This window comes from Paraphaeosphaeria sporulosa (genome assembly GCF_001642045.1).
Source record: "Paraphaeosphaeria sporulosa strain AP3s5-JAC2a unplaced genomic scaffold CC84scaffold_2, whole genome shotgun sequence".
In the NCBI taxonomy this organism is placed as follows: Eukaryota; Fungi; Ascomycota; class Dothideomycetes; order Pleosporales; family Didymosphaeriaceae; genus Paraphaeosphaeria; species Paraphaeosphaeria sporulosa.
The window spans coordinates 1116710-1142588 of record NW_017253361.1 but is presented as its reverse complement, the minus strand read 5'-3'; the positions used below and the strand labels follow the sequence as shown (position 1 = coordinate 1142588).

General features: G+C 53.8%; 12 protein-coding genes across 12 annotated transcripts in view; 6 read left to right on the top strand and 6 right to left on the bottom strand.

Annotated features, from left to right (window-relative positions):
- CC84DRAFT_1183887 (uncharacterized protein) overlaps positions 1-618 on the top strand; it is a gene marked incomplete at both ends in the record, with an annotated part of 3052 nt that extends 2434 nt beyond the window's left edge. Inside the window, one exon of the mRNA XM_018180712.1 lies at positions 352-618. Within this exon, the coding sequence (XP_018039959.1) occupies positions 352-618 (267 nt within the window). The remainder of the gene's footprint in view (positions 1-351) is intronic.
- Positions 619-3172: 2554 nt separating this feature from the next.
- On the top strand, positions 3173-3953 carry CC84DRAFT_1160717 (ssDNA binding protein-like protein Ssb3). The gene is made up of 3 exons (XM_018177563.1): positions 3173-3429; positions 3564-3666; positions 3730-3953. Exons 1-3 carry the CDS (start codon positions 3280-3282, stop codon positions 3798-3800), a joined length of 324 nt encoding a protein of 107 aa, XP_018039958.1. The 5' UTR covers positions 3173-3279; the 3' UTR covers positions 3801-3953.
- Positions 3936-7102, bottom strand: CC84DRAFT_1111120 (uncharacterized protein). The gene is made up of 2 exons (XM_018175271.1): positions 4753-7102; positions 3936-4703 (listed from the first exon to the last, which is right to left on the bottom strand). Exons 1-2 carry the CDS (start codon positions 6964-6966, stop codon positions 4116-4118), a joined length of 2802 nt encoding a protein of 933 aa, XP_018039957.1. The 5' UTR covers positions 6967-7102; the 3' UTR covers positions 3936-4115.
- Positions 7103-7266: 164 nt separating this feature from the next.
- Positions 7267-9835, top strand: CC84DRAFT_1160715 (AdoMet-dependent rRNA methyltransferase spb-1; the record flags this gene model as incomplete). The annotated part of the gene is made up of 1 exon (XM_018177562.1): positions 7267-9835. A coding segment is annotated over exon 1 (2378 nt), but the record flags the coding sequence as incomplete, so codon positions are not given.
- A 1943-nt stretch (positions 9836-11778) lies between these two features.
- CC84DRAFT_1255607 (uncharacterized protein) lies at positions 11779-12774 on the bottom strand (the record flags this gene model as incomplete). Its single annotated transcript, XM_018184554.1, has 3 exons — positions 11779-12466; positions 12540-12677; positions 12728-12774. The coding sequence occupies 3 exons, from the start codon at positions 12772-12774 to the stop codon at positions 11779-11781; spliced, it is 873 nt and encodes a 290-aa protein (XP_018039955.1).
- A 707-nt stretch (positions 12775-13481) lies between these two features.
- CC84DRAFT_1172144 (trimeric LpxA-like protein) lies at positions 13482-14347 on the bottom strand (the record flags this gene model as incomplete). Its single annotated transcript, XM_018179959.1, has 3 exons — positions 13482-13792; positions 13852-14203; positions 14294-14347. 3 exons carry the CDS (start codon positions 14345-14347, stop codon positions 13482-13484), a joined length of 717 nt encoding a protein of 238 aa, XP_018039954.1.
- A 1252-nt stretch (positions 14348-15599) lies between these two features.
- On the top strand, positions 15600-16274 carry CC84DRAFT_1172143 (uncharacterized protein; the record flags this gene model as incomplete). Its single annotated transcript, XM_018179958.1, has 2 exons — positions 15600-15651; positions 15703-16274. 2 exons carry the CDS (start codon positions 15600-15602, stop codon positions 16272-16274), a joined length of 624 nt encoding a protein of 207 aa, XP_018039953.1.
- CC84DRAFT_1160713 (uncharacterized protein) lies at positions 16266-18059 on the bottom strand. Its single transcript, XM_018177561.1, has 3 exons — positions 17974-18059; positions 17753-17901; positions 16266-17661 (listed from the first exon to the last, which is right to left on the bottom strand). Exons 1-3 carry the CDS (start codon positions 18013-18015, stop codon positions 16569-16571), a joined length of 1284 nt encoding a protein of 427 aa, XP_018039952.1. The 5' UTR covers positions 18016-18059; the 3' UTR covers positions 16266-16568.
- Positions 18060-19530: 1471 nt separating this feature from the next.
- CC84DRAFT_1255604 (uncharacterized protein) lies at positions 19531-20260 on the bottom strand. The gene is made up of 2 exons (XM_018184553.1): positions 19853-20260; positions 19531-19798 (listed from the first exon to the last, which is right to left on the bottom strand). Exons 1-2 carry the CDS (start codon positions 20104-20106, stop codon positions 19648-19650), a joined length of 405 nt encoding a protein of 134 aa, XP_018039951.1. The 5' UTR covers positions 20107-20260; the 3' UTR covers positions 19531-19647.
- A 199-nt stretch (positions 20261-20459) lies between these two features.
- Positions 20460-20871, top strand: CC84DRAFT_1081711 (Pcc1-domain-containing protein; the record flags this gene model as incomplete). Its single annotated transcript, XM_018173940.1, has 2 exons — positions 20460-20500; positions 20556-20871. 2 exons carry the CDS (start codon positions 20460-20462, stop codon positions 20869-20871), a joined length of 357 nt encoding a protein of 118 aa, XP_018039950.1.
- A 174-nt stretch (positions 20872-21045) lies between these two features.
- CC84DRAFT_441764 (uncharacterized protein) lies at positions 21046-22212 on the bottom strand. The gene has a single exon (XM_018186298.1). The coding sequence runs from the start codon at positions 21846-21848 to the stop codon at positions 21219-21221; it is 630 nt and encodes a 209-aa protein (XP_018039949.1). The 5' UTR covers positions 21849-22212; the 3' UTR covers positions 21046-21218.
- Positions 22213-22329: 117 nt separating this feature from the next.
- Positions 22330-23471, top strand: CC84DRAFT_1255602 (uncharacterized protein). The gene is made up of 2 exons (XM_018184552.1): positions 22330-22522; positions 22571-23471. Exons 1-2 carry the CDS (start codon positions 22366-22368, stop codon positions 23167-23169), a joined length of 756 nt encoding a protein of 251 aa, XP_018039948.1. The 5' UTR covers positions 22330-22365; the 3' UTR covers positions 23170-23471.
- Positions 23472-25879: the final 2408 nt, after the last annotated feature.

The window sequence follows — 25879 nt, the reverse complement described above, 5'->3', positions numbered from 1 at the left end:
ATGAATAGGCAGACGCTGGCGCTATACCAGACGGTGCTTGGGTGTGAGCATCCAGATACGCTAGCGAGCATGAGTAACTTGGCGGGAGTGCTAAGTCGCCAAGGCAAGTATGAGGAGGCGGAAGTGATGAATAGGCAGACGCTGGCGCTGAAAGAGACGGTGCTTGGGTGTAAGCATCCAGAGACGTTGACGACCATGAGTAACTTGGCGCTTGTAGTGGGTCAGCAAGGCAAGTACGAGGAGGCGGAAGCGATGAATAGGCAGACGCTGGCGCTGAAAGAGATGGTGCTTGGGCGTAAGCATCCAGACACGCTGGCGAGCATATACTGCCTCGCTTATCTTCTTACAAAGTTGTGTTGCTACCACGAGTCTCTTGCCCTGTACGAAAGAGCATGCGCTGGGTATCACATTGTCTTTGGGGAGGATCACCCAACCACTCGTACGTGTCGCCAACATTATGCTACGGCTAGAATGGATGCAACAAAAAACCAGTGTACACCCACACTCGCTCCAGCAACACCAGATAGCAATGTAGGTGTAGATATAAGGAAGGTGTCAAAGCTCTCACGTGGGCTGGCGAAACTTGGTATAAGAAGTTCAAAGACATCCTTAAAATAAGAGGCTTTTATCTAGATTGATATGCTGAAGAGCAGAGCACGACTACTCTACTTATACGCATGTCTTACACTATAGTCTTATTGCCTATGTTGCAACGAGCAAGTCTTCTAGCGCGAGCAAGTGATGCTTAACACAAACTTTTGCTTAGCAGCTTAAGCTAGCTTAAGGCTTGTGGTGTGAGATTCTGACTCTCGCATGGCTTATTTACCGCTATTTCGCTCCTAGAGTCTGAGAAGAGGTGAGTATGAGTAGTGGAGCGCTGGCGTAGGTATCCTTTGATGGAGGAGATTACCGACTTGCCTGGCTACCAGATTATGATATGTTCCGTGAATCTCTAGACGGGACGGCGCGCCCAGCCATAAGTCTATCAGCCCTACCAAGTAAATTTCCCCGTAACGATTACGTGGGCTGTGATAGGGTATTCTGCAATAGCCGAGGTCTCGATTAGCGGGGGTGACTGTTAGGATCCAGACCAGACGGTCGCCTAAGTCCACATGTATTTAGCACTTCGGCCAGGAGTCGCACTGCGACACCAGTCACGTGACTTGATCAGCTGGTCGCATATTGATCACTGAGCACGAGCTGATCACCTTGATCAGTCGGATCAGAGAGCTGATCAGACTCAGTACTTGAGTATGAACTCTCATACTCGTGTTCAACCTGTTTCTCAATCTATCGTTTGGATTCACTCAGGCCTCATTGTTGACTCGTTACACTTCGCAAGATACTACCGTATCAGCAAGACCCCTTCCCTCCCCTCCGTTGTCTTGCCCGAGAACCAACCTTGACCCTTTAGGATTAGCTACCCGACCAGGGATTTAACAGTGACCTTGCATAATTTGGGTGCTACAACAGACAGAAGGCATACTATAACTTACTAGATGATCAGCAGGTACTCAAGATGGCATACGACTGCTGGATAAGATCGGTCAGCAATAACAAGTCTATAGTGGTGCTGCACTGACAAGACACTTTTATGTCCAAAATGAAGGCTTGCTGTAACATACGCATGAAGGCGACATGGAGCACGTAATTTTAGGTAGGATGAGTCTAAGATGTTTATTAAAAGCTATAACTTATATGCAACAAAGACCACCATAAATGTGTATCTAAATATTGAGTTGCTTAAAGCGAAAGTACCCCACATCTGTCCCAGCACGGCGGGTGTCCCAGCACGCAGGGAGGGACGTTACTCCGCTCAGCCACTTCTAGCAGAGTCCTTCGATGGAGATTGTCCCGTGACGCAGCTGTAGACTCTCCAAACTACTCAAGGCCGTCTAACCATGCGCGTAACTCGTCCTTGTGGTGCCGTATGTAGCGTATCCGGTCGCGCGCCGTTTTGTACATGGCGCACTCGGTCTTCGCACTGAGCAGGCTTGCAGTCTCGAGGCATACACCTGTTCAGCTGGAATGAGCCCCACGGTGAAAAATCATTTCTAGTCCATGCAGCGGAAATAGCATATAAGTGCGGTTCAATGGTCGTGTACGTCACCTCGTATACTAGCAGAGCCTTCCACGCGAACATATCCTCAGCAAAACCACGATCTTTGTTCCCACTTCAAACTAATCTTTCAATATATACGAAATCATTACCAGGAATGCACATCAGACAGACTCTCAAGGCAAAGCTATCATCCCGTCCGGCCTCGAGCCGGGTGACGTCACTTGAGCCGCCACTTCTTGCCCACAATAGCACCGTACGTCCAAACATCTTTTCCAACAGCAAGACAAGTAGAATACTAACGCGTTGACAGAGCGATATATCACAAACAAAACGTGCCGCTGGCCGGCGCAGAAGCGGAGAAAACAGCGATTCGGATGAAGACAGCCCGCGCAATGTGTACGAGATGCACGCGAAGCAGGGCTCGACGTACCGACTAAGAATGTCCATGGTTGGGAACGAGTGTGTGTACGAAGGATCGAACGCCAGTTGCAACAAGATTGACGTGCGGTGGTGGAACGAGGCAGCGTTTGGGGCGCGAGAGCATCGAGCGGAGTAACTCCAACATCCAGACTCAGTGTCTGGGTTAGAGCTAGGTAGATGGTAGATCTGTATGCGGCAGCATGAAGCTGGCGGTAGCTAACAATGGACTGAGGCCAGTATGTTGGTTAAGTTAGTTTGCGCATGCGTCCGCGTTGTCGAATGCTGCCGAAGGAGGTATACGGCGCTATGCCTTCACTGGCTTTCGACAACGCGAAGATGCCCTCGCAATCCAACCTAGTCAACATACTAACGTCCTGTCCCGTTGTGTTAGCAGGTGGCGGTTCAAATTTTTTTACTGCCGGTGAGACGCATCCGTGTTAACGATATGAAAAATTGAGATTTCCTTTCGATTGTTGACGGCAAGTAGTTTACCGCAATATCATAGACAAGAATCCAGACAGCCAATGCCACCCAGCAATGACGAAAGGAGGCTTTGAGAATGGGGTCTGAACCTCTCTGTAGCAATCAAAGCTCAAATGCGATGTAAGCTTCGGCGGGGCACATCTCACGTGACTGCGCATCCACGCGACGCGTTTGCATCTCGCGTCGCACTTTCGATCAACCCTCCCCACACCACCCCAATACCACCTCAACGCCACATCCAACCCAAATCACAAACCCTCCTTTCTCTGATATACCGCCCGTCTCTCCCACGCCTCCACATTCAATCAGCAATCATGGACCACCCCCAAACCCCGCGAGTCCTCGCCCCGCACCTCTCCAACTTCCAGCACAAGCTCGTCCGCATCCTAGGCAAAGTCGTGCAGCTGCGCGGCGAAACCGCGGTGATCGATGCCGGCGGCAACATAGATGTGATACTCAACAGGGTACGTTCCTTCTCCAGTTGTATGCTCCGTTTTATCCAGTGCATCCGCGCGCAACGACGGCAGCTCCAAGAGCCTAGGCAAACGAACAAGACGAGGAAGAGCTGGGGAGACAAAGCTGAGCTGACGTGCAACAGGACTGCCATCTCGCCGTCGGCCACGCGGTCGAGGTCATCGGCAAGGTGGACGGGAACTTGCACGTCAAGGTGCAGGCGGCGACGGATTTTGGGACGAGCCTCGGTGCGTTTTGTTCCCCTTGCTCTTCCCTTGCTTTTTTTGTGTTGGAAGGTTAACGGGAAAAAGATTTCAACGCGGTACAAGCCGTCGTCGAGGCGACGCATCGGCATCGGGAGATATTCTATGACGCGGATTAAGTGGTGGAACAGCTTGATTGAGTGTGCAGGGATTTGGGAGCTGGTATGGCCAGCGAAACGAGGCGTGGGATAGTAATCACAGTTCGGCCACGAATGAGACGATTGTAGAAGGAAGTGAATAGCTTATGACAGCTTGCATGCATATAATCCAAAGTCTACAAAGGTATCGCGCGATGTGCCATAAGCGCCTGTCCACGCACTCACAAACCAAAAAGGCAAAGCTGTCGCTGACACGCTTGCCTATACCCAAACTCCACCATACGATGCGTAATATCTACAAAACACCCTGCCAGCTCTCTTAAATGGTCACTTTGGTCAAAGCTTACTCCGCACGCCCTCCAGCCGAAACTTCACGTCCTTTAGCCTCTTATCCGTCGGCTTCCACTCCTCGAACATATTCAACAGTCCATCGACCTCCTTGCCCAGCTCCTTCTTCACGAGCTCTTCCTCGAGCAGACCCCTCATGGCCCATGGCAGAAAATACGGGTTCTCCCCCGCCGCACTTCCGCTGCTCTTGTACTCCTTGACCCTCAACTTGTATGTGTCCTTCGCGTTATATTTTGCTCCAGGCACAGGTATGTTGATCCCGCCGAACGTGGCGGCGACGTTGGCCTTGACCTGCTGGGGCGACACTGGTAGAGACGTGGTCTCGAGGGAGTGCTGGATGGCGAGGGTGTAGACGCGCGGGTCCTCATAGACGCGGGAGTGGCCTTCGCCGCCATAGACGGAACCTGCAAGGTGCGGTGAGAGTTCGCGAATGAGGCCGTGGTCAGGCAGGCCGAGGTTGCGGAGCTTCAGGACGAAGCCAACGAGGTGGGTGAGAAAGGAGGGGGCGTGGTTGCGGCCGTCGACGAAGACGGCGCGGTAAATGTAGGGGTGGGAGACAACCGAGAAAATCGATGACTGTAACATGTGTTAGTGACTCGTCGTAGTAGGTGAGTGGGTAACGTACTTCTAGTGAGACGAGCTGGTCGTCGATGCTGCCTACGTAGGTCACCCTTACGCCGAACCGCAACACCTCGTCTAGGGCCGCCAGATACATTTGACTAGCCAAGCTCTTCGGATCCCCAAAACTGAAAAGCTCCGATGCTATGGAACCGAAAATACCCGCTTTGCTCTTGAAGTCGACGAAAGGACCCATGTTAACGCCGGCCATGGCGCATATGCCGATTCGAGCAGAGTTGATGAAACCGGACTGTATGAGCTTCGCTACGAGCATGACTGCTACTGGTACGCCTTGAGAATGGCATGCAACCAAGATAAAGTCCGCCTTTCTGATAACATCGACGCTGTTGAGCAAAAGTGTCCAAAGCGTCCTGACTCTGTCAGCGATAAAACCTTCGCCTTCGAGCGCGATGTGGTCGATTTCGGGCTCGTAGCCTCGCTCTTCGCACCAGCCCTTGATGGATGCGGCGGCGGCAGTTGCAAAGCGAATAGAGGTACCCTTGGGCTCGCCGATTACCTTTCGGACGTACGAGTTTGGGAAGAAGCCATGCACGCCAATGGCCACTGCTTTCTTGATGCGCGGAGGAGCAGGGTTGATGTGGAGATGCGGCTGCGGTGCCTCGTTGCCCAAGAAGTATTGGGTCACTTTCTGCCAGAATGACGGCTGCTGCACCATTCGATAGGTAGTGTGGAATTCGGGTAGCAGGATGTTCGGCGGCTCTTCTTTTGCTTTCGGGGCCTCCTTAGCTGCGGGTTCTGCGGCCGGGGCAGTACCGGGGCGGGTAGGCGATGGGTCGGGGGATGTTTTTGAGGGTGTGACAGTCTTGCTAGAGCTCGGTGTGTCTGTAGAAATCTCCTTTGGTACAGTCTTTGCCCGCGAACGACCACGCAACGACAAGAAGGACCGGCCGGATGAGGTGGGCGATTTGGCTTTCGGTTCTTCTGCTGGCTTCGAATCGTCAGGCTTAGGCTGTTCCAACTCGTTGAACTGAGCCGGCTCAGGATGGGATTGCGAAGGCGTATCGGACACTGCCACCTCTCCTACCAGCTTGTGGGCTACGGCTCCGTCACTGTTGACCTCGGCCTTGGATTGTGACTTGAACCAGAACGCCCAGCCTTGAGAATTGGACCGCCCTTTCTTATCCGCGTCAGGAGCTGCCTCGCTGGCCACTGCGTCGCCTGCCGTCTCTTCGACCTGAGAAGTAGGTTCGGTTTGCGGTGCCTCGGCGGCCTGCGGAAGTAGAATCTCCTCGTTGGAAGCATCAGGAACGTACTCAGGAGGAGCCGTCGTTGTAGCAGGAGGATCCGCTGGCACACTTTCTTTACTACTCCAGGACCAGAACCACGAGTTCCTTGGGGCTGGAGCACTCGTGGTGCTTGTATCCCTGTCCTTCATCTCCGTATCTTGCGGTTCATGAACGTCCTCAGCCGGTACATCCTTCATCTCCACATCCTGCTCCTTGGACGGTTGTTCATGCGCGGTGACACTGCCCAGTTGCTTTGCAGCAGCAGTAGGCTCCTCGGATGGCGTGACACCGGGCAGCGGAGTACCCTGGGCATCTTCGATGGCGGGCGTTTTGGATGCCTCCGAGTATCCATCTGGCCTAGACCACCAGGATGTCCAGCCCCAGGTGCCCGCCTGCTGAGCTGCATCGATCTTAGGCGGATCCGGAGGCAACGGCGGCTCGTTAACGGTAGGTGGCTCCTTGGGGGTTTCTTCTGGGGTTGGTTCCTTTGGCTCGTTCACAGAGCCGTCGGACGAGACGTTGAGTGTGGTCAGGGACGCAGGTATGGTGTCGGCCTTGCTCGACTTGCGCTTCATCAGGAACTTGGCGGGCGACTGGTCCTTGGACGTCTTCGGCTCTTCGGCTGGAATATCCGAGGGCGCACCGCCGCTGACACTGACGCCGATGCTCTGGCTCGCCGTCTTGACCGTTGCAGAAGCCTTTGAGCGCCAGCTGCCCCCGCTGAGCCACCTCTTGCTCGGCTTCGTGTTGAGCTGGGGCTCTGCCGGCGTCGAGGGTGTAGCAGCGCCATTGGACGAGTCCAGAGATCCTTGCATGGCCGAGCTTGCGGGGGCATTCTCGAGGGTTGTGCTTCCGCTCGGTGTGGTTGCGGCGGGCGTGGCGGCGGGCGCGGTGCTGTCAGGCGGGACTGGGGACGCGCTGGCACCGGCGTGCTCGGCCAGCGGGTTCGGCTTCGATTTCTTGCGCGGACTCATTCCCGGGAGCGAGGCCAGCGCCTCGAGTCAAGCGTAGCGTCTCTGCGAGAGTGGTGTCGGTGGATGCAGGGGGGTGGGCGCATTGCTGTTTACCTCGAGCGCAGCGGGCGGCTGGGCTGGTCTCTGGGCCATGACGCAGTCCTGTGCAGAGCGTGACCATCCCTGCTGCCAGGGCCCGCTGCCGTGCTTGTCGGCGCCGCTCCAGCCACGCCCGCCGCGCCACACCCACGTTCTGCCCGCCGTCACCGCCTCCGCGGCCAAATGCGCCTAATTTTTTCTGTGAAGGTGAAGCAACGCTCCCCGCAACTGCAGCTGCATCCGCTCCGCGCGCCGCAGCACCATGGCGATCCAGAAGAAGCACGGCAAAGGCCGTCTCGACAAGTGGTACAAGCTCGCCAAAGAAAAGGGCTACCGCGCCCGTGCCGCCTTCAAGCTGATCCAGCTGAACAAAAAGTACAATTTCCTCGAGAAGAGCAAGGTCCTCATCGATCTGTGCGCCGCCCCCGGATCATGGTGTCAGGTCGCCGCCGAGGTCATGCCCGCGAATGCCCTCATCATCGGTGTCGATCTGGCCCCAATCAAGGCCATCCCGCGCTGCATCACCTTCCAGAGCGACATCACCACCGACAAGTGCCGCGCGACCATCCGACAGCACCTCAAGACGTGGAAGGCCGACACGGTCCTGCACGACGGAGCGCCCAACGTCGGTACTGCGTGGGTGCAGGATGCCTTCTCGCAGGCCGAGCTCGTGCTCCAGTCCATGAAGCTCGCGACTGAGTTCTTGGTCGAGGGCGGAACTTTCGTCACAAAGGTCTTCCGCTCCAAGGACTACAACTCGCTGCTGTGGGTCTTCAACCAGCTGTTCACCAAAGTCGAAGCCACCAAGCCGCCCTCGTCGCGTAACGTCTCCGCCGAAATTTTCGTCGTCTGCCGCGGCTTCAAAGCCCCAAAGCACATCGATCCTCGCTTCCTTGACGCGAAGAGCGTCTTCGCAGAGTTGGCCGACCCGACCCCCAACAACGAAGCCAAGGTCTTCAAGCCCGAAATAAAGAAGAGGAAGCGTGAGGGTTATGAAGAGGGCGACTGGACACAATTCAAGGAGGCGCCTGTGAGCGAGTTCATCAACACCACCGACCCCATTGCCATGCTCGGAAGCCTGAACAAACTGAGCTTTGCGCAGCCGCCCAACGGAGACGTCGCCATCGCCACCATTGACAAGCTGCCCGAGACTACAATTGAAGTCAGGAATTGCTGTGCGGATCTGAAGGTGCTGGGTCGCGCCGACTTCAAGAGGCTGCTCAGATGGCGGTTGAAGGTCCGCGACATCTTTGGTTTTTCTAAAAAGAAGCAAGAGGAGGCCGAGGAGGTGGCCGAGGTCGAGCCCATGGACGAGGAAATGCAGATCATGGAGGATATGCAGCGCCTTGAGGACCAGGACTCCAAGAAGAAGAAGAAGGCCCGGCGGCAGGAGAACGAGCGCAAGCAAAAGGAGGTCGTGCGAATGCAGATGAACATGACTACGCCCTTTGAGATCGGTATGGAGCAGTCTGGCCCTCAAGGCGACGATTCCATGTTCGGTCTCAAGTCCATCGACAAGGCCGGAGCACTCGCCAAGGTCGCGCGCGGCAAGATGGCAACAGTCGTCGAGCGTCAAAAAGACGACGAGTCCGAGGAGGAGGTCATCACCGACGACGAAGGCGATCAGCTTGATGCCGAGCTGGACAACATGTACAGCGAGTACGTCGAGCAAAGATCTGCGCGAGATGCAAAGTACCGTGCGAAGCGAGCCCGGAAAGAGGACGAAGATGGCGAATGGAACGGTTTCTCGGATGAAGATAAAGAGGAGAGCAGTGACGAAGAGTTGGTCCAGGATCAAGACAGCGACTGGAGCGACGATGAAGACGAAGCGCCGCGACCCTTGATAACCGACCTCGACAAGGACGGTAGTGGCAAGGGTGGTCTTACAAAGCGTGCATCGAGGTTCTTCGACCAGGACATCTTCAAAGGCATTCCCGGCTTGGAAGAATTAGAGGAGGCGGAGGAAGACGGCGAAGACAGCGGCATCGACGTCGACGGCGAGAGCGAAGACGACGCCACCGCCGCAGCACCAGAGAAGGCCGTCGTCAAGAAGGTGCAGATCAAGGCGCCGGCACAAGATGACGACGCAGACTCATCCGAAGACGAAGACAAGATAGAAGAAGTTGCCCGCGACGAATCACAATGGGAGCAAGACAACACGCCCATGCGCAACGGGCGCCCCGATATCGACATCATCACCGCCGAAGCCATGACCATGGCGCACCAGCTTGCGACAGGCAAAAAAACCAAAGCGGACCTTCTCGACGACTCCTTCAACCGCTACTCCCTCCGCGACGTAGACGGCCTCCCCGACTGGTTCCTCGACGACGAAAACAAACACTCGAAGCTCCAGCGCCCCAAAACCGCCGCCGCAGCCGCCGCCATCAAAGAAAAACTCCGCGCTCTCAACGCACGCCCCATCAAGAAGGTGCGCGAGGCCAAGGCGCGCAAAAAGTTCAAGGCCGCGCAGAAGCTCGAGAAGCTCAAGAAGAAGAGCGCGATGCTGGCGGACGAGGAGGGCCTGACCGAGAAGGAGAAGGCGCAGAGTATTTCGCGTTTGATGAGCCGCGCGGCGAAGAAGAAGCCCAAGCAAAAGGTCACGGTTGTTGTGGCGAGGGGCACGAACAAGGGGCAAGGTAGACCCGGAGGTACCAAGGGCAAGTATAAGATGGTGGATGCGCGGTTGAAGAAGGATGTTAGGGCGGAGAAGAGGATCGCAAAGAAGAGGAAATAGAGGAGTAGTTGTGCGTAGTGGAATTTGTATATACCTCCCGGCGGCGCTGGGCGAGGGTTTCCTTGCGACGGCCATGTGTCCGAATGTTACGTGATGTCTGCTGGGGTGTGGGAATGCTTGTGTGAACTGTCCCGTCTGCACTGTTTCCACGTGCAATCCGCGCCTGCGATCGCAGTGTTTTCGCCTTCGCCAAGCGCTGCTCGCCGTGCTTGCGCTGTGCTGTATCCAGCCTCGAACGTGCGAAGCCACCGCTGCCGGCGGCCCATGTTCCAAGCAAAACATTGCTTGGAAGAATTTCACAACATTGTTGTCGAACTTGATCGAATGAACAAGATATCAGTGGCTCGTCGTGTAGATGTGCTTTTGCTTGGCCATTTCTTTCGTAGCCGTAGGTGTCTCAATGCATCCGGGTGCGGAAATACATGTGCACAAGTTCGAGAACAGAAGATTTCCATGGTAGCAGTCGTGACCCAACATGATATGTACAGAAGCCACACGTACAGAAGCCAAACCCTCCAAGTACAGAAGCCAAATCCTCCAAGTACAGAAGCCAAATCCTCCAAGTACAGAAGCCAAACCCTCAAAGTACAGAAAGCCAAAGACATAAACTAAATTGCGGAACCCCAAAGAGATGCCACCAACGACAATGCACCTCGCGCTGTCGACGCACCGAAACAGAAACAGAAAATCGGGAAACCGTGATATCAAAACTTTTAGTGTGCCCCAACCAGCGCCTTGGTCCCCTCCACATAGATGTCTCTTTCACTTGTTGCAGACCTGTCTTTAGTCCGTTCCGCGCGACAAAAACCGGAAGGAAACAAGGGAACAGCGCACCCAACTGGACCGGCCACGCTACGACAGGTGACTTGTCGTCCTTTTCGTCCATTCCGCGAGACAAAAACCGGAAGGCAAGAAAAGAACAGCCCGCCAACTTTGCCTGGCCACGTACACCTCTCATCCTCATACTCCAGATGTCCGTTCCGCGCGATAAAAACCGGATCGGAAACGCAACACGCGCTTGAATCTTCACCTTCCGCCTTCTGGTATTGTGGCCACCATCTTATTCCGTTCCGCGAGATGAAATCCGGAAGGAAAGAAGGAACCCACTCAACTTGACTGGCCCCGCGGATTCCCAGATACGAATGCCGCTGCGTATATCGGGGTCTTACAACGTACTGGTCCTGGTGAGGCGAGGCGAAGGAGGGTGGGTCTGGTGTGGGCGATGGTGCGGTGTCGGATGTTCTAGCATGGTATTGCAGACGTGAAGAAGCTGGCGAACTGGTGGAGGCGTTGGAGCTGGCGGGTTAGAGCGGTGTCGAATCTGATCAGCATTTCGCGTCGGGAATGTGAGCTGGCGCAGCTGCTGAAGCCACCGCAGCCATAATCCTGAAGACGTCGCTCGGGTACAGTAGTGATATCTTTCGCCGCTACCTTATGTGCCGCTCGTCATATAGTCACACGCCCCTGCAGTCGCAGATCCAACCGTTCTGCGACGACACGTCTATCGTGCAGATCGGCCCGGCGCTGCGGCAGCTCGACCATAGTGTCGCTGGGCACTTCTGAGCTGGGCGTCCCCGAGTCACAAGTGCGCAGCGAAGCTAGGGCAAAGCGGGTTGTGTGTGTATGTTTGTTATGCTGTGGCCATGACTGGGTTTGAGTTTTTCTCGGCGGTTCGAAGGGCGGGACGGGTATGGAGGGCGCGTGGCTGCGGCTTCGCTTGAGACGGTATGTCTGTGTCGACCGAGCCGATTTGGAGGTATCATTCGCGTATTGATAGAGATATGACAGTCGGCGGCTGCTTGACTGTGGTGGTGAATTGGGGCTCTAGGAAAGTGAAGTCAGTGAATCAGAGGTATATGCACCTGTGCAGGCGAACTGCGCGGATCGAGGCCATGGGCGTGGGTGTGGATGGTGGCTTGCCATATTGGATCCGGGAGTCTTGACCGCAGTGGCAGACTTGCTGCTACTAGTTGCATACCAGGTCTTGTCGTCTTGCTGGCCTAAAGATGCGCCTTCACCAAGGCTCTGCACCAAGAGAATGCAGCCGTGCACTTCGTGCCGAGCTTCTTCAGGACAGTGTAGGTACTTGAGACGCATGGTCGGAATGCCTGGTATGAGTCGCTGATGCCCTTGGCATTGGTGCAGATGAAGCTGCACCAATCGTGGAACATGGCACGCATGTCTTTCCATATTGAGGGCTCGGTATCGGCAAAGCATGGTTCTCCACGGTCGTGGCGATGGTACTGGCAAGGATCTGACCACTGGGGTTTGATGCTCTTGCCCTTCCGCATAAACAAGCCGGCGGTGAACTGAGGTACCATGGGTAGGGCTTCCAGTCTGGTCATGCACTCGGCGTCTGGAAGGGTGGAGAAAATGCGACTGTAGACCGTATCGATGAGCAGGTTTCGAATTGGAGATGTCCGCGCGGTCCTGGTAAAGACATTCTCGACGCACGCGAGAATATCTTTGACAGACTGGTCTGAGGCTGTGCTAGATTTCTTTGCTAGCACATCTACCATTACGTTACAATAACTGTAGTCTTGTAGACGTTCGCCGAGCACGTACGCCTGGCAGATATGACCCCATTCATTCTCGCATCTACTCTCGATGAAGTCTGCTTGACGGTGAGGGCTAGCGCGGCGAGTGTGCAGCCAGTCTTTGTAGCTCCGAAAATCTTGGGGGTCAAATCTGGGACGGAGGGCTTGATCAGTTGAACTACTCGCGAAAAGATTACTAGGGATGAAGGCAGCTAAAGACTTACGTTGGCAATTTGATTAAACGCTTCTGTTCGTGGAACTTGGCAGCAAAAAAAGGCGAGGCGGCCCGCAGGAGCGTCTCAAGGTCCTTATCTACGGAAAAGCACTCGCTGAAGGCTTTGCCGACGTAGATAGTGTAGAGTCTGTAGCGCGTGAGTATATGTGACATGTACCGCGTGAATGAAGCACTTACTGTTCGCCGTTAACGGCAATGGTTTGCTTGGAATTGGATTTTGACATTGAGTATGTGTGGTTGTGTGAGTGAATTTGTGTGTAATGGAGCGCGGGCTCAGGGTCTGGGGAGCGCGGGCTTTTTATGTGGTGGCGGGCTGGGCGCAGTGAACACACGTGATGACGGAAGCTGGGTCCAATGCCCAGGCAGACCAAAGCTTTGAAATGGGAAACAGAAAACAGAAGCTTCAACCGGCTTCAGTGAAAGTTGAGGTGCGAGCCAACGCTAGCAAGCGTGAGTTTGAAGGAAATGATCGTACCGCGGAGTGGCAGCTGCGCTGCACATGCCAATCAAGCACCATACCCGCACTCCCAGCGCAGCACTTCGCAAGACTAAATAAACCGAACCGTACTGGAAAGTCTTTCATACCCGCAGCAATGGTTCTCGACGAAAGGTAGCTAAGTTGTGGTTGTGCCAGCTACACCTAGACTGTTCGATGTAAACTTCATTCATGTCAAAAGGCTCAGCCGATCAGCGCAACCAACAGCTCCTTGCTCGTCGAGTCGATCATGGGCGAAAAGTTCCCTTAGGCGCACTGGCATCAGCCAAAGTAGCCGATATCCGTTCCACTACTAAGGACAAAGGAACAAAGCAGACATTCATTGTGATTAAATGAAACATGACTTCTTACAAGGGTATCACAATCTACCACCTGGCCACACAGCTTCAGCTTCCGACGCATTACTACGGCTGACGCCTTCCGTTAGCCCCTATCTTATCTGATGCTCCTTACCAGCTCTCTCAAGTCGCCGCCCTCCACCCATTTCTCCTCACCACCTCCTCCCACACCGAGCCCACCCCCTGCACCGCCGCCGCTCACACCCCAACCCTCGCCTACTTCGCCGACGATTCTAGCAGGCCGACCGCCTACGACAGATCCCGGCGCAATGACCATTGCGCTGGGAACGACTGTGTTAGGGAGAACCTTGACATTTTCTTTGATAACAGCGAAGGGATGAATAGTAACATTTGCGCCAATATGAACGTGTGAAGATATTGCGATAGCTGAGATCACGCAGTTGGGACCTGCTACCCGTCAGGCGCATTCCAACGAATGCAGTTGAAACAAAGCAGCAGAGGCATACCTATGAATACGTTGTCGCCAATTTTCATCGGGTAGAAGTTCGGCGCGCCCCGACTCATTCTACAAGGCGGTTTGAGCACGGTACCAGTCGACACTACTGTACACTTTCCGATGCTGATACTAGTGGGCGTTCCTTCTTTGCCTGAGCTGGAGGCAGTGGGACGTGTGGAGTGAAGGTCGCCGCGGAGGACGACGTCGGCCATGATGACGGTGCGGCCGCCGAGGGTGATGTTGGCAGTTCCGGTGATGGCGCTCCGGCGCGATACTTTGTTGCCAGAGTCCTTGTAGGAGGTCAACGGCGCACTAGAGGGGAGGGTTGCAACTAGTGTGATAGAAGGGAACAGTAGCTGAAGCTATTTCTGGAAATGCGACCGCGAGGCAAAGACCTAATCTAAGATGCGTCGATAGAAAACAACGCGGGATACCTCATGAGGAACACTTACCGTCTCAATGTACTCGCCTTTTGCTGCGGCTTTCTTGGCAACAGGACGCGACATGACTGCACAGAATAAGAAATAGGCACTTTAAGGTGATGCAATGATTGATCGGAGACTCCTCGTGCCGCGGTGGATATCGTTGCGGAGCAAGCGTGACTAGCTGGGAGACTTGAAGGTCGCGGTCGACGGGGGTCGCTAACCAAGTTGGGTGATTAGTCATCAACCCTACTCGAAGTCACTGTCTGCTCGTGAGAACTACAGCGAAGACATATGTCATGAGGGAAATTCAATCTATTCGTCACTAATTTAAGTAGAGAATGCAGATCCCCTAATATTCCCACGTAGCTGATACTCAGGCATATGCCTAGGGACAGTCAAAATCGCAAAGCATTGTCTAATATATCGGCTATGAGCCTCCGTCATGTCCTCAAATATGCACACAAAACATTGCAATCTCTTGTCGGGCCGTTTTCAATCATCACTAAATGTACTACAATATCCTGTATGGTTAGTTTTAGATAGATACACTCTGATGCGGGTAGAATTACAGTGGCACGTGGCTCAGGCTAGATACTGTCGCGATTGACATTATCTACGCTAGGCTAACGATCAGTTGAACTTGGCGCTCACGGTGTGTTTCGATGAATGTGCGTACATAAGGAAGAGCGCGAGTAGGTATGGGGAACAGCATAAGACCCGGGGCTACTAGATCTGCCGGAGACACCAAGATAGTTTTCAAATTCACCGCACGCTCGGCCCTGAGCCAAGGCCTCTTATGGACATTACCTCAGCCCAATCGCACTAGATCAAGGAGGGCAATACATCGATGGCTATTGCCGACGGCTTCATGAGGGCTTTGATGACGACAAATTGACCCTTGAGGAAAAGGAAAACCTCTTAAGGACGAGAAAGCCCTACTTCAGCTCAATAGGACGTCTCTATGGCATCGAAAAGAGACTCGCAAAGAGGAGAAGGCGCCCTTGAAGGAAGAGATAGATCAGACCGCCAGCCACTTCGTCTGGTGCGAAAACAGACTGAAGTATAGTCTTCTCGTTCTCACCGGCCGCATCACGACTCTCAATTGCCAGATTGCCACTCTCAAGGACCAAGTGGCCACCCAGTCAGCGGAGGCAGTGGAGGCCCTCGTACGCGAGGCACACTATAAGCACAAGTTCAACGTCCTCCAGCGCAACCCAAAAGTCGCCGAGTGCCTTCAACATAAGCGGCGGCTTGCAACAAGGTCCATGAAACTGTCAATACAAAGGAGGGGTGAGATGAGGCAAAGTTGCAGATGCAAGCCATTGATTTAGAGATGGAAGAGTTCAAGCAAAAGATGTTCCATTCCCGCGATATCGACTATAAGGGTAAATACGGCTGAACTTACGGACACGCGCAAGCGGCTGTCTGCCTACCAGGACTAGGGCGCTGCCGTTCCCGGGAACGGTCAGGCGCATCGTGGCATCGACGAGACCGCTACCAACTCGCAGCACACCAGCGCTGGCACAGCGACGCGCGACACTACTCTGGACACATCAGCCGTAGCGGGGCCACCGCTGGTACCCTCAACACGAACCAGACGCCGAGTAATGAGCTGTCGATGGCCGATGCTGTGAAGGGCTTTCTTCAACAGATCGCCTCCAAGCAGGGTGTTGCGAACGTGGCCGCCGACGAATTGCCAGGTGTGGTTGATCCCTTCCACGCGGTGCAGTTAGATACCGCTCGCGACCAGGGTATCGCTCGGGAACTTTTAGCCAATAAGACTACCACCGACAATTCGCAGAGCGCTGTCACAGGCGAGAACACTTCGAGAAGACTTCAAACGGCTCGACTAAGCGAAGCACATCGCCCCATAACGGTGGAGGCGGCAAGCGGCCTAAGCACACCAAGGACTCAGCAGGGCCGAAAGGGTCTCACTGCAGCAGGCACAAGTACTTGCGCAGATGAACATCTGCTTGTCACACCATGTCAGTACCTGTACCTCAGGTGACTGCTCCTTCTTTCATATCGACAAGCGAGTGGTGGAGGCGCTGGTTGACGCAAAGACCATACTTGCTAGGCAGGTATGCGGTGAAATGACGCTGGTATGAAAAGACAACATGGTGTGACCTAGACCTTCGAAACGACATGGAAGGTTCTTCGAGCATATTGGCTCCGATTCTGCATGAAATTTCAAGATTGGGTAATGGAATTATGATCAGGTCGTTTATAGGGTGGACGGAACGGTACAGGTAGTCGTGTTCAGGTTGTCAACTGGGTATACTTGCAGGGCGCATTGAAATTCTCAAAGCTCGTCCTTCCATGGGTTATCGTTGGAAGGTCTCCTCACGTCTTCAAACTCCTCTTCCTGCGGTCTGTCCACCAACACCTCTTCTTCCTCAATACTGACACCTTCTGTGGCTCCATCGCTGTCCTCATACCATTCATTCGTTGCCCAATCAATGATGTGCTCTTTCGCATGCTCGCTCATGATGTAGTACCCGGGATTTTGCTTTGGGTCAAACATTGACATGTGCGCCCAGGTTTCCGCCGTGCTTTTGTCGTTGACAGCCGGAATGAAATACTGCCGCAAATCGCCCTTCGGGAGATTGCAAAAGGTTCGGTCTCGGCCCATCACCTTGCCTGTCCACGAAGACTTTTCTTGTGAGTCAACGGCGTGGCCAAGGGTAGTATAGATGTTGGCGAAGCCGAGGTCATGGGTCTGTGAAAGCTTGGTAATGCTAGCGAGCCGCTTCTTCATCTCTTCGGGCCTGGCGAGCGAACCTACGAATTCCAAGTGAGACGTCGCCCAGCCGAGGCCTTCCGATATTTGTTCTCGCTTCATATATGCAGCAGCACCACCGGCTGCGACTGCTCCTGCAGCGCCAGCAAACAAAGCGACTCGGCCATATTTCTGCCAGAGAGGTACCGATGCGGCGTCTGCATTTGTGTCGCTCACTGCCTGTGCCGATCTCTGCGCCCCTTCCAGCATTCTACTCGAGCTCATCGCCGTCTGGGCGCCGGTTTCTGTGCTCTTTCCCCACCCAAACGCGCCGGCAACGTTTGAATAAGCCGAATATGCAGAGTTTGCTGTGTTCCAATGCTTCTCTGCGCCGTGGGCTACGACGCCAGGTGCAATCCCAAGATACGGAGTGTCGAAAGCGAGAATCGCTTGGATGTAGGGAAACATGAGAGTCGAAGAGTCTCGCAATGATGATGCCGAATTTGAGGCGGAGTTGTGTGAGGGAATGGGTTGCTCATCGATGATGGACAGAAGCGTTTCCGCAGCCACAATCCCGCCCATCGAATGACCTATGAGAATAGTGTGGACGGAGGGATCGACGGTGGGCGATGGTGTACCATTTGCGACTTCAAGGTCGATGACCTTATCCTGCAGCCTTAATGCTTGTTAGATTGTGCTGATTCATGCCCGATCGCTCTGTGTCTGTATGCGCGCCAGCGCGCGCCTCATGCGCATTCTGGACTCACCACTCCTTGAATCTCCCAACACATTCGCGCAAGTCTCCCCTGGTCTCATACTGCGGGTACGTAATCGCCAGGACTGTGACCTTTGGTAAGGCATGCTGGAGTAGAGCCTTTAGATGCGAGGGAAACGTCCTGAAGGTACCGTCGCTGCCCTGGATGCGAGTTAGGATACGTCATCGCCATCGCTGGCCGTATCTGTGCACTGCGCTTGTTGCGCAACTTACCTTGAAGCCATGTATGAAGCATAGTAGCAACGTCTTCTTCATTCTGGGCTTTGCGTGTGCTCCTACATGGCCGTGCGAGAACCCCAGAAGACTTGGATAAGAGTGATGTTGGATTCCGCTTCGCCACACTAACGTGTGATTGGTGCGGGGTGAAAGAGGGCTATCGATAACGCCGCGTGAATGCGCGATCGCGCGGGCGCGCTAGTGACGCTCGAATCCTTCCGTTTCCTGTTGCGCGAGCTCTTCAAGAAGTGTTGGCGGTTCGGCTCGATTTATCTCTGTATGCTTGTCTCCCGCTTTCTTGGACCTATGGACCTTGCCGCAGCACAAGCCAAGGTGAAAGATGTGACAGATGCCTTGCTTGAGCTTGGCCTGGATCTCCCTACCTGGCACTTTGCTTAGAACCCTCACAACGAATTGTGATTCCAGAATCATATCAATCTCATTCTTAGGAAAATGTTCACTTTGGCAACATTCGCCCTTCTCATAATCCACGCAGATGCCACGGCCCCGCAGTATTTCGGGGCGCGTTAGCATGGATCGCTTCGGCGTGTGCGATTCAAGTTGAGCGTCACCACTGCTAGTCCGCTTGTGTGCGCTGGTGGATACAACGGCAGAAGGGGTCGTCAGAGTCCAGGAATCAAACTTCGTCAGAGGGTGCGGAAATCTTGTCTACCCCACCCTTGCTAACAGAGTTGGACTGCTTGCTAGCAGGATGACCTTGGCCGACAGAGTGGGTCTCAGAGACGTCTTGACGCTCCGCCTCGACTATAGATAGCTGTAGCATCTGACTCGGAGTAGGGCGCTTGATTTTGGGCGCGTGACCTTGACTAGTGAGCAGCTTGCGATGCTCCCCCTCCCTGTCATCCGACAATGACTGCGTCTCTCAACTGTTTCCAGAGCCGGAAACTTTTTTTCACGGTGGCGACAGAGTTACGTGGGTTATAGGTATTGCTTCCGATCATATTGGGTCGATGCACCGGGCCATCGGAGGGTACTGAGCAAGGTTCGGGCTTTGTGTGCGAGTGTCCCATCGGAACCGTCAATGCGAGATCTTGGGTGCGTCCGTGGTACTATTGATGGGCAGTATTGTTCTCGGAAGCAATGGCCTCGTAATTTCCGGTGATGATATCCATACACCATACATCATCATCCGCTAGCATGTAGTTAGTCTTCATGCACACACGTAGACCAATATTACAGCGAGACTTACCAGATGCAACTGCGTTGGATGAACTAAAATACGATAGTATAACAGGTATGTCCTCTATGAACAAAGAGTGTATCGTCCAAAATTACAACGAGAGAGATAGAGTCAGTATTGTCTAGGTCGCTCTAGAGAAGTGGCGCTTCAACCCGTCGCCATCTCATGTGTAACTGCTTTTAGCGATGTATAGAGACGAAAGTCAAGTATAGATACTACGAGCATGTATCATGCGTTTTCAATGAGATCATGTGCTCCTTCACGAGACGTCAGCCTTCCAGGCAGCACACCAAAACGACACCACATAACTGAGGAAACCTCCTTCATTCAGATTATCACGCACAGGATGCACTCCAGCGCAACTCGAGACATCCAAAATAGTCCTTCTCATTCGATAATCGTACAAAGTCTTCAACGCGCCCATGCATGCAATAAATCCAATGTCCTGTCTTCACCAACCATCATCGCATCTAAGCACCCCGCCCACCCCTCTCATCTTGCATCCCAATAAGATCCGGTGCCTCGGGGAAATCATTTCTCGCCTTTGCCTGGCTTCCCGTCGTATCCTTGCGCTCCGTCGCGGTACCTCCGCTGCTGCCCGAGCCGCTGGTATTCGCACTACTACACGTGAACAGATTAATGCTGGACCAACCACATCCCACGGGTACCACCTACTCCATACCATCCTTCGCATTGCTAGACTGAACATCGTACGTATCGCCCTTCGCGCTGTGTGCTTTGTTCACGCTGTGCTCGGTATCCTCACGCTTGTCCGTCTTGGCCTTCCGGTCGGCATCGACTCCACCTTTGCGGCGTGCTGCTGAAATGGCAAAGCTGCGGGTGGCAGGTCGTTGAACGGAGCGCAGCATCCGCGGTGTCGACATAGTCGCACGGCGGTAGAAGGTGAGGAACTCTGATGGGGAGGACATGGCTGTTACTGTATATTTTGAAGACGTGGGTGTTCAATTAAGAAATTGGAAGATTGGCTATGAGAAAATGAAACTTCTTATGGCGAGTATATAAGATGATGGGAGTCTGCAAGAAAAACAGCAGCAGCACATGAAGCCATCATTTCGCTTGGCAAGCACAACGATGATGAATGCATGATGACGGCCTGCGATCGTCGCCAGGCCCACACTCGCACCTAGCCCGAAACAGCACAGATTGCGGGGGCGGGGAATTTTACGCATTTGCGCCGACATGCAACATCACTCGTCTTTACATGTCAAATCCGCGTAAACGCCCGCACGCTGCGCCGCATCCACCAAGGAAGGCTTTGAACATGGCAAAAGACAGCGCACCGCAGGAGTTTCCCTGCACACTGTGTGTTCCCCAAACCTTCCATCATCCCTTGATAAGCCAGACTAAGCCGCCCCAGCACCCTCTCCATCCCCTTCCCAACCGCGCACCTCGCCCGCACCGCCTCACAGGCCCTCGCCGTCGACGCCGAACTCTCGCCCCTCGTGCGACGCTCTTTCTCCACCACATCCTCCGAATCCTCCTCCACGGAAGAAAGAATACTAAAAGTAGACTACGCCGCGACAACGAACCGCATGCTCCGCGTAGCAGTAAACGGGTTTTTCGAGAGCCTGGGCGTCGTGCTAGGGGTTATGCGGGAGTTGGATGTGGATGTTGTGCAGGGGGAGGTGGAGGGGGATTTGAAAGGGGTACAGGGCTTAGAGGTTGGGGTGTGAGCGGGCGCTGAGATCCGAAAGCAGGGATTATACTATGGATTGATGGGATGGAAGGATTGGAAATTCAGAAGGCACTGTGGAAGAGGATGTGGAGCGAGCGCCCACAGGACGGATGTCAAAAACCGCGGTAGCAGTCGCTCCGCGTGAAGATGGTACGCTGGAAGATGCCAATTTCAAGAGCAGTGAAGATACCCTAGCTGAGCCCGAAGATACCATGAGGCAGCGAGACAGGGAAGACCTGAGTAACAGATACTCGGTCTAATAAGACTACAATCTAAACCGAACTCGATAACGCCCCCATGCCGGGTCTCTCCGACCGATGCTCTACCGCTGTCATACTCCTCTTGTCAAACATCGCCTTTCAAGAGGTCCTCCCAATCCTCCTCCGTAATCTTGACGCTCAACTGCATCTCGAGACAGCTCCTGATATCATTGAATTTGGCTGGCGTCGATTTGACAAGCTCGATGACCTCTCCATCCTCAGATCCTGCTCTCGTGAGAGGCAGTGCGCTTGACAGGTGTTTGCTGCGTGACAGGCGGTGGAGCTTTGGCGGGCAGGGTCCAGTCCTCGTCAGCACTTGGTGTTTTCGGCGGAGAGTATGCTGAAGCGGGAGGGTAGTGTATCGCGGAGTCGATGTTTTCGTTGACATATTTCGGAAGTACTGTCGGATATCGCGGGAGCTTGAGTTGATCTGGGAGGCTGTCTGCCTTGGCCGTTCGGACGACTGCCTCCGCCTTAACGGGACGACATAATGATAGGCAATGTAAGGTAATGATTGGTTGTGGTGAATGATAAACGATAAATGTGGTGAGTGACTACGGATCGTGACGAATGCGAGAAGACGAATGTGGTGGGTAGGGGAAGACGAGTATGAGGGAACGGTTCTTGCCAACTCAGTGTTAACTCTAATAGTGTTCGAAAGTCCTCTGGCAGCCGCAACTATACACGGAAAGCGCGCTGTCGGTCGGCACATCATGAGCCAAATCAGATAGGAGAATAATGTTCGAAAGCCTCAAATAGAGTACTCAAGACAGTCGCCGCGACAATAGGATTGGTTGTGCCTGTAATAACGCAGTGCGAAAAAGAAAAGCTCTCACTTCTGGCCCGGTTTAAGTTTGGACTACAAATTGCAAGAGACACCGATCGGTGCACGTAGGGTCCCATGATGAAGATGAAAGATCAAATCGACGCCGGGCTATTATATGAAAGCGGAACCTGGCGCAATTGCAATTGATAAAGCCCCCATGGTAGTTTGGAGAGCAAAGTGTGGGATGGAAGGAGACAGGCTTCAACAGACACAAGAAGCTCAGGTCAGATAGCCGATATCCTGGTCATGTACAGGCGCTGTGGTTTAGAGATGGATGGATCAGCTCAAGATTGCGACGGTGGGGTCTGACAAACGCGCTAAACCCCGCGCAACACGCGTATCCCTGTCACGTCAAGAACATGTAACGTCACGTCACGTCTGGAGTGCAGGCCACCCACCCGCTATCATGTCGAGTCACAAGACGATTGTCGAGCAAAAGCAGCAGTTCCTGCAGTCTAAGAAGCAGTACCTGTCCCGCGGCATCGCGCCTTCGGAGAAGCTCAAGCAGATCGCGCTAGATGGCGGCGTTGAGCTGAGCGTCTTGAAGGGCGCCGTAGACAAAGGTGTGTACTCACGAGCAGCGGCCATGGGGACTGCCTGACGTATCATAGTGAACCGCGAGCTAAAGCAGCACTCACGGCGCGTCTACAGCCGGCAAATGAGCGAACACGTGGTCGAGCAGATCGACACCTTCTACTGGGAGTCGGGCTCCCGCGACGTCGACGACGAGGCAATCGATACGACGACAGACATGACCGACGATGAACACGCGATATATCAAGGTGAGGACCTCACCCAAGACGCGGTCATCGCGAAACTCCCGACGCGCTGGGACACCTCGTCCGATCCCACACCGTCCTCGGCCGAAGAACACGTTGACCAAGACGATTATTTGTCCGCCATCACACGCCTGCAAAGCCTCTCTGCGCACCGCCTTACCCTCCAGCAGAAGCTCAACACATACCGTACGCTATTGGCCCTCCTGGAACCGTATCGCAACCCGAAGAACAATGTGCAGCCGAACCTGGTGTGGAAGGATAGCCCGCTTGCAACGGAGCTAGGAAAGACGAGAACGTTGGCCATTAGGGTCGCAGGAAGACTCGGTGAAAAGTTTGGTGACGTACAGGTCCCGGCTACGGATGAGGGTCGAGACATTGACATGAGCGAGGATGCAAACGACAAAGTGAACAGGGTTCTCGCGGGCTGGTAGGGCTTCTATTATGGCGTTCAGGTTCAGTTTAGGATACCCAGGGGTGCTATGGTGCTTCGATCGATATTGATCTCGGAATAAAAGCCGGATGGATGAAGTCATGCGCGAAACCTTGTGGAAGTAACAAGGTGTGATACCGCGTGGACCCGTTCTCGAGTCTTATTCTGCATGGATGACTTCGTATACAGCGACAGTATTGCAAAAGACACTACCCACGATTGCCCAGTGCGGATGTACCGCAGTAGGTGGCACACAAAATTCTACTTCCAGAGCATACCTCATCCTATATAAACTTACTATACAATACAGTTGTGAACTACTATACAATAGTCTATACTGAAACCTTGCAGCTACAAAAGTCTATTTTATACCCGTCAGCTACTGTGTACCTCCCTTCTGTAACAGGAAGAAGGTGCGCTAAGAACGACTTCCTCAGCTATGGCCGAAGTCGCCGCACATATTCATTGCGTACTCGGCTTCTCCTAATAGCAACCCACTACACATTCGCCTAGGCATTCTTTGCATTGTTTCACACCGACATTGTTAGTCACTCGCTACGACGCGCAACCGGACGACCCACTATCATGCGCGTTCCACGGCATGACTCGCCGTGCAGCGCTGCCCTCGTGCGCGTGGCACATCAGTGCAACGTTCGCATCTTCCAAGGTACTTTACATGACAGTTTGCAGGGACATGAACACTGAACGTTGGAAAGGCATGGTGCACCAGTACAAGCTTGCGAATGCCACGAGCGAGGAGATATGTCTCTTCTCCCTGGCTTGTTCCAAGAGACGCTGACGATGACTGTACAGATTACAGTGACACTGAAAAAACTCTTGCTCCCAGTAGCCCGAACCCAGGTCTGGCAAGCCAAGGAACTCGGCCTGTCTAACAAGATAGTATACGCCTACTACGCGAACGTCGGTGCTGCAGTCACTGTTGAATGGAACCGAAAATGGCGGCACCCCCTTTGGTTCTGGACTTCGCAGGCTGTGATGTCCATTGTTACGCATCTTGTCGATCTCTACGATACCGAGGTCATTGAGGAAGATGGCGAAATGAAACCAGCAATTGTTGTCAAGGCCTTGGCAATTGCTTTGAAGGAGCTTTAGGGAGGCATGAACTATGCTCAATTGGAGACCGAATATGAGGCAAAGATTGAAGATTACGACACAGGATGCAGTACAGAAGCAAGTATACCCGGGCTACCAAGGAAGAAGGTTGGAATGACTGTTCAGGCAATGCGTACTGTGCTTGGGGAGGAGCTACTCGAGACTATGCCAAAAAGTTCGTCAGGCGAATTGCTCGTTTGTGCTTCGACTCCAACACCCAAGTGTGGTAACACCGATCCGCCGTCACGTTCAACCCAACCGAATCGCCCTTCGACAACAACACTCAAGTCTTTCCCGACACTTCCAAGCCAACGGAAGCAGGCCGCAGAATCTCCATATTTCCAATCCATTAGCCTCTACCATGGGGACGGATATGAACCTACTGCGCTCGAAGGTAGAAAGAAACTAAACCGAGATGTACTCCAAGCTGTGAGAAGGCTTGCGCCGCGAAATTTCGACATTTTTGCTCAGAGGCTATCCCATAAAACGTTTGCGAACAGGGAAATGCAGATGCAAGCAAAGGAGCGTTGGGATCGGGCAGCGAACCCTACAGATCCTATCAACGGCGCTGGTGAGTGATGCTCGAAAAATTGATTGGACTGTTTGCTGCATAGATCACGGCTGCTGAGCTGTTATCTTGGGCGTTTACGAGCGTCCCCCACTTATTCTTCAACAAATTAAGAGTTCCCACCAGGGCTGTTTTGTCCTCAATAAAGGCACAGGCTCATCGTCTGACAGGTCCAGCTCAGCCAGCGGCTCCTCGACCACTGCCGACACAGGACAAGGCACGGCTTGAGATTCTTCGACTGATGCACCAGAAAATGTCCGCAGGCTCATCTCAAGCATCTGGACCCTCCACAAGCGACAACGCGCCACGGCCAATCCCGGGTATCTCACAAGGTGGTCCTGATCAGCAAGTTTCCAACCTCACTAAACTGATTGAAAAGCTTCAACGTAAACTAGAGGCCGCGACCCCCTCTGATGAATTCATCCTCTTCCCGACCTCAGCTCGGCCATCATTCACCCCAAGCTTCATTGTCACCGCACCGGCCGATCCGTCCCCTCCCCCGTCCCCTCCCTCGTTTGCGCACTCCCTTGAAGACATGGATCCAATCGACCCGTCATTGGCACTTCAACCGGACAATAAGTCATCGACGACAGCAGAGAGTAAGAGTGGGGGAGGCGTCGCGCTGATGCAAGAAGACAATGCCAGGACTACTTCGCCTTCGTCGGTGCGTTCAGATGAAACGATTATCTATAGAGGTCCAACCACGGTCCCCCCGGCACGTATCAACACACCATCCATTGAGATTGAGGCGAGCGTAATCAAGAGCTGCGTCAGTAACAAGTCTAGTGAGTAGACGACCGAGTACAAAGTGGATGTGTCTTTCTTGCAGAAGGAAAGACTTCTAAGACATGTACTATCATCCTGTCTTAACTCATACTGACTTTTTATCCGTAACTTAGGTGATAGCTCCAGTCATAGTCCTGGTGACAAGGACCCTCCAGGTGGATTCCCCTCACCTGACACCGGCGTACCGTCCCCCCCAAGAAGGATAGTGTCGAGACCGAGTCCAACGAGGAGCCCGCCAGTTTTC

Coding starts and splice junctions, on each gene's coding strand:
- CC84DRAFT_441764 (XM_018186298.1), bottom strand. CDS start 21,848: ATGATGTGCCGACCGACAGCGCGCTTTCCGTGTATAGTTGCGGCTGCC.
- CC84DRAFT_1255604 (XM_018184553.1), bottom strand. CDS start 20,106: ATGTCCTCCCCATCAGAGTTCCTCACCTTCTACCGCCGTGCGACTATG. Junction 19,799..19,852: donor AATGCGAAGGATGGTATGGA/GTAGGTGGTACC, acceptor GTTCACGTGTAG/TAGTGCGAATACCAGCGGCT.
- CC84DRAFT_1160717 (XM_018177563.1), top strand. CDS start 3,280: ATGGACCACCCCCAAACCCCGCGAGTCCTCGCCCCGCACCTCTCCAAC. Junction 3,430..3,563: donor TAGATGTGATACTCAACAGG/GTACGTTCCTTC, acceptor GACGTGCAACAG/GACTGCCATCTCGCCGTCGG. Junction 3,667..3,729: donor GGATTTTGGGACGAGCCTCG/GTGCGTTTTGTT, acceptor AACGGGAAAAAG/ATTTCAACGCGGTACAAGCC.
- CC84DRAFT_1255602 (XM_018184552.1), top strand. CDS start 22,366: ATGTCGAGTCACAAGACGATTGTCGAGCAAAAGCAGCAGTTCCTGCAG. Junction 22,523..22,570: donor GAAGGGCGCCGTAGACAAAG/GTGTGTACTCAC, acceptor GACGTATCATAG/TGAACCGCGAGCTAAAGCAG.
- CC84DRAFT_1111120 (XM_018175271.1), bottom strand. CDS start 6,966: ATGAGTCCGCGCAAGAAATCGAAGCCGAACCCGCTGGCCGAGCACGCC. Junction 4,704..4,752: donor ACCAGCTCGTCTCACTAGAA/GTACGTTACCCA, acceptor CACATGTTACAG/TCATCGATTTTCTCGGTTGT.
- CC84DRAFT_1160713 (XM_018177561.1), bottom strand. CDS start 18,015: ATGAAGAAGACGTTGCTACTATGCTTCATACATGGCTTCAAG. Junction 17,902..17,973: donor GCTTCATACATGGCTTCAAG/GTAAGTTGCGCA, acceptor ACTCGCATCCAG/GGCAGCGACGGTACCTTCAG. Junction 17,662..17,752: donor GTTGGGAGATTCAAGGAGTG/GTGAGTCCAGAA, acceptor ACAAGCATTAAG/GCTGCAGGATAAGGTCATCG.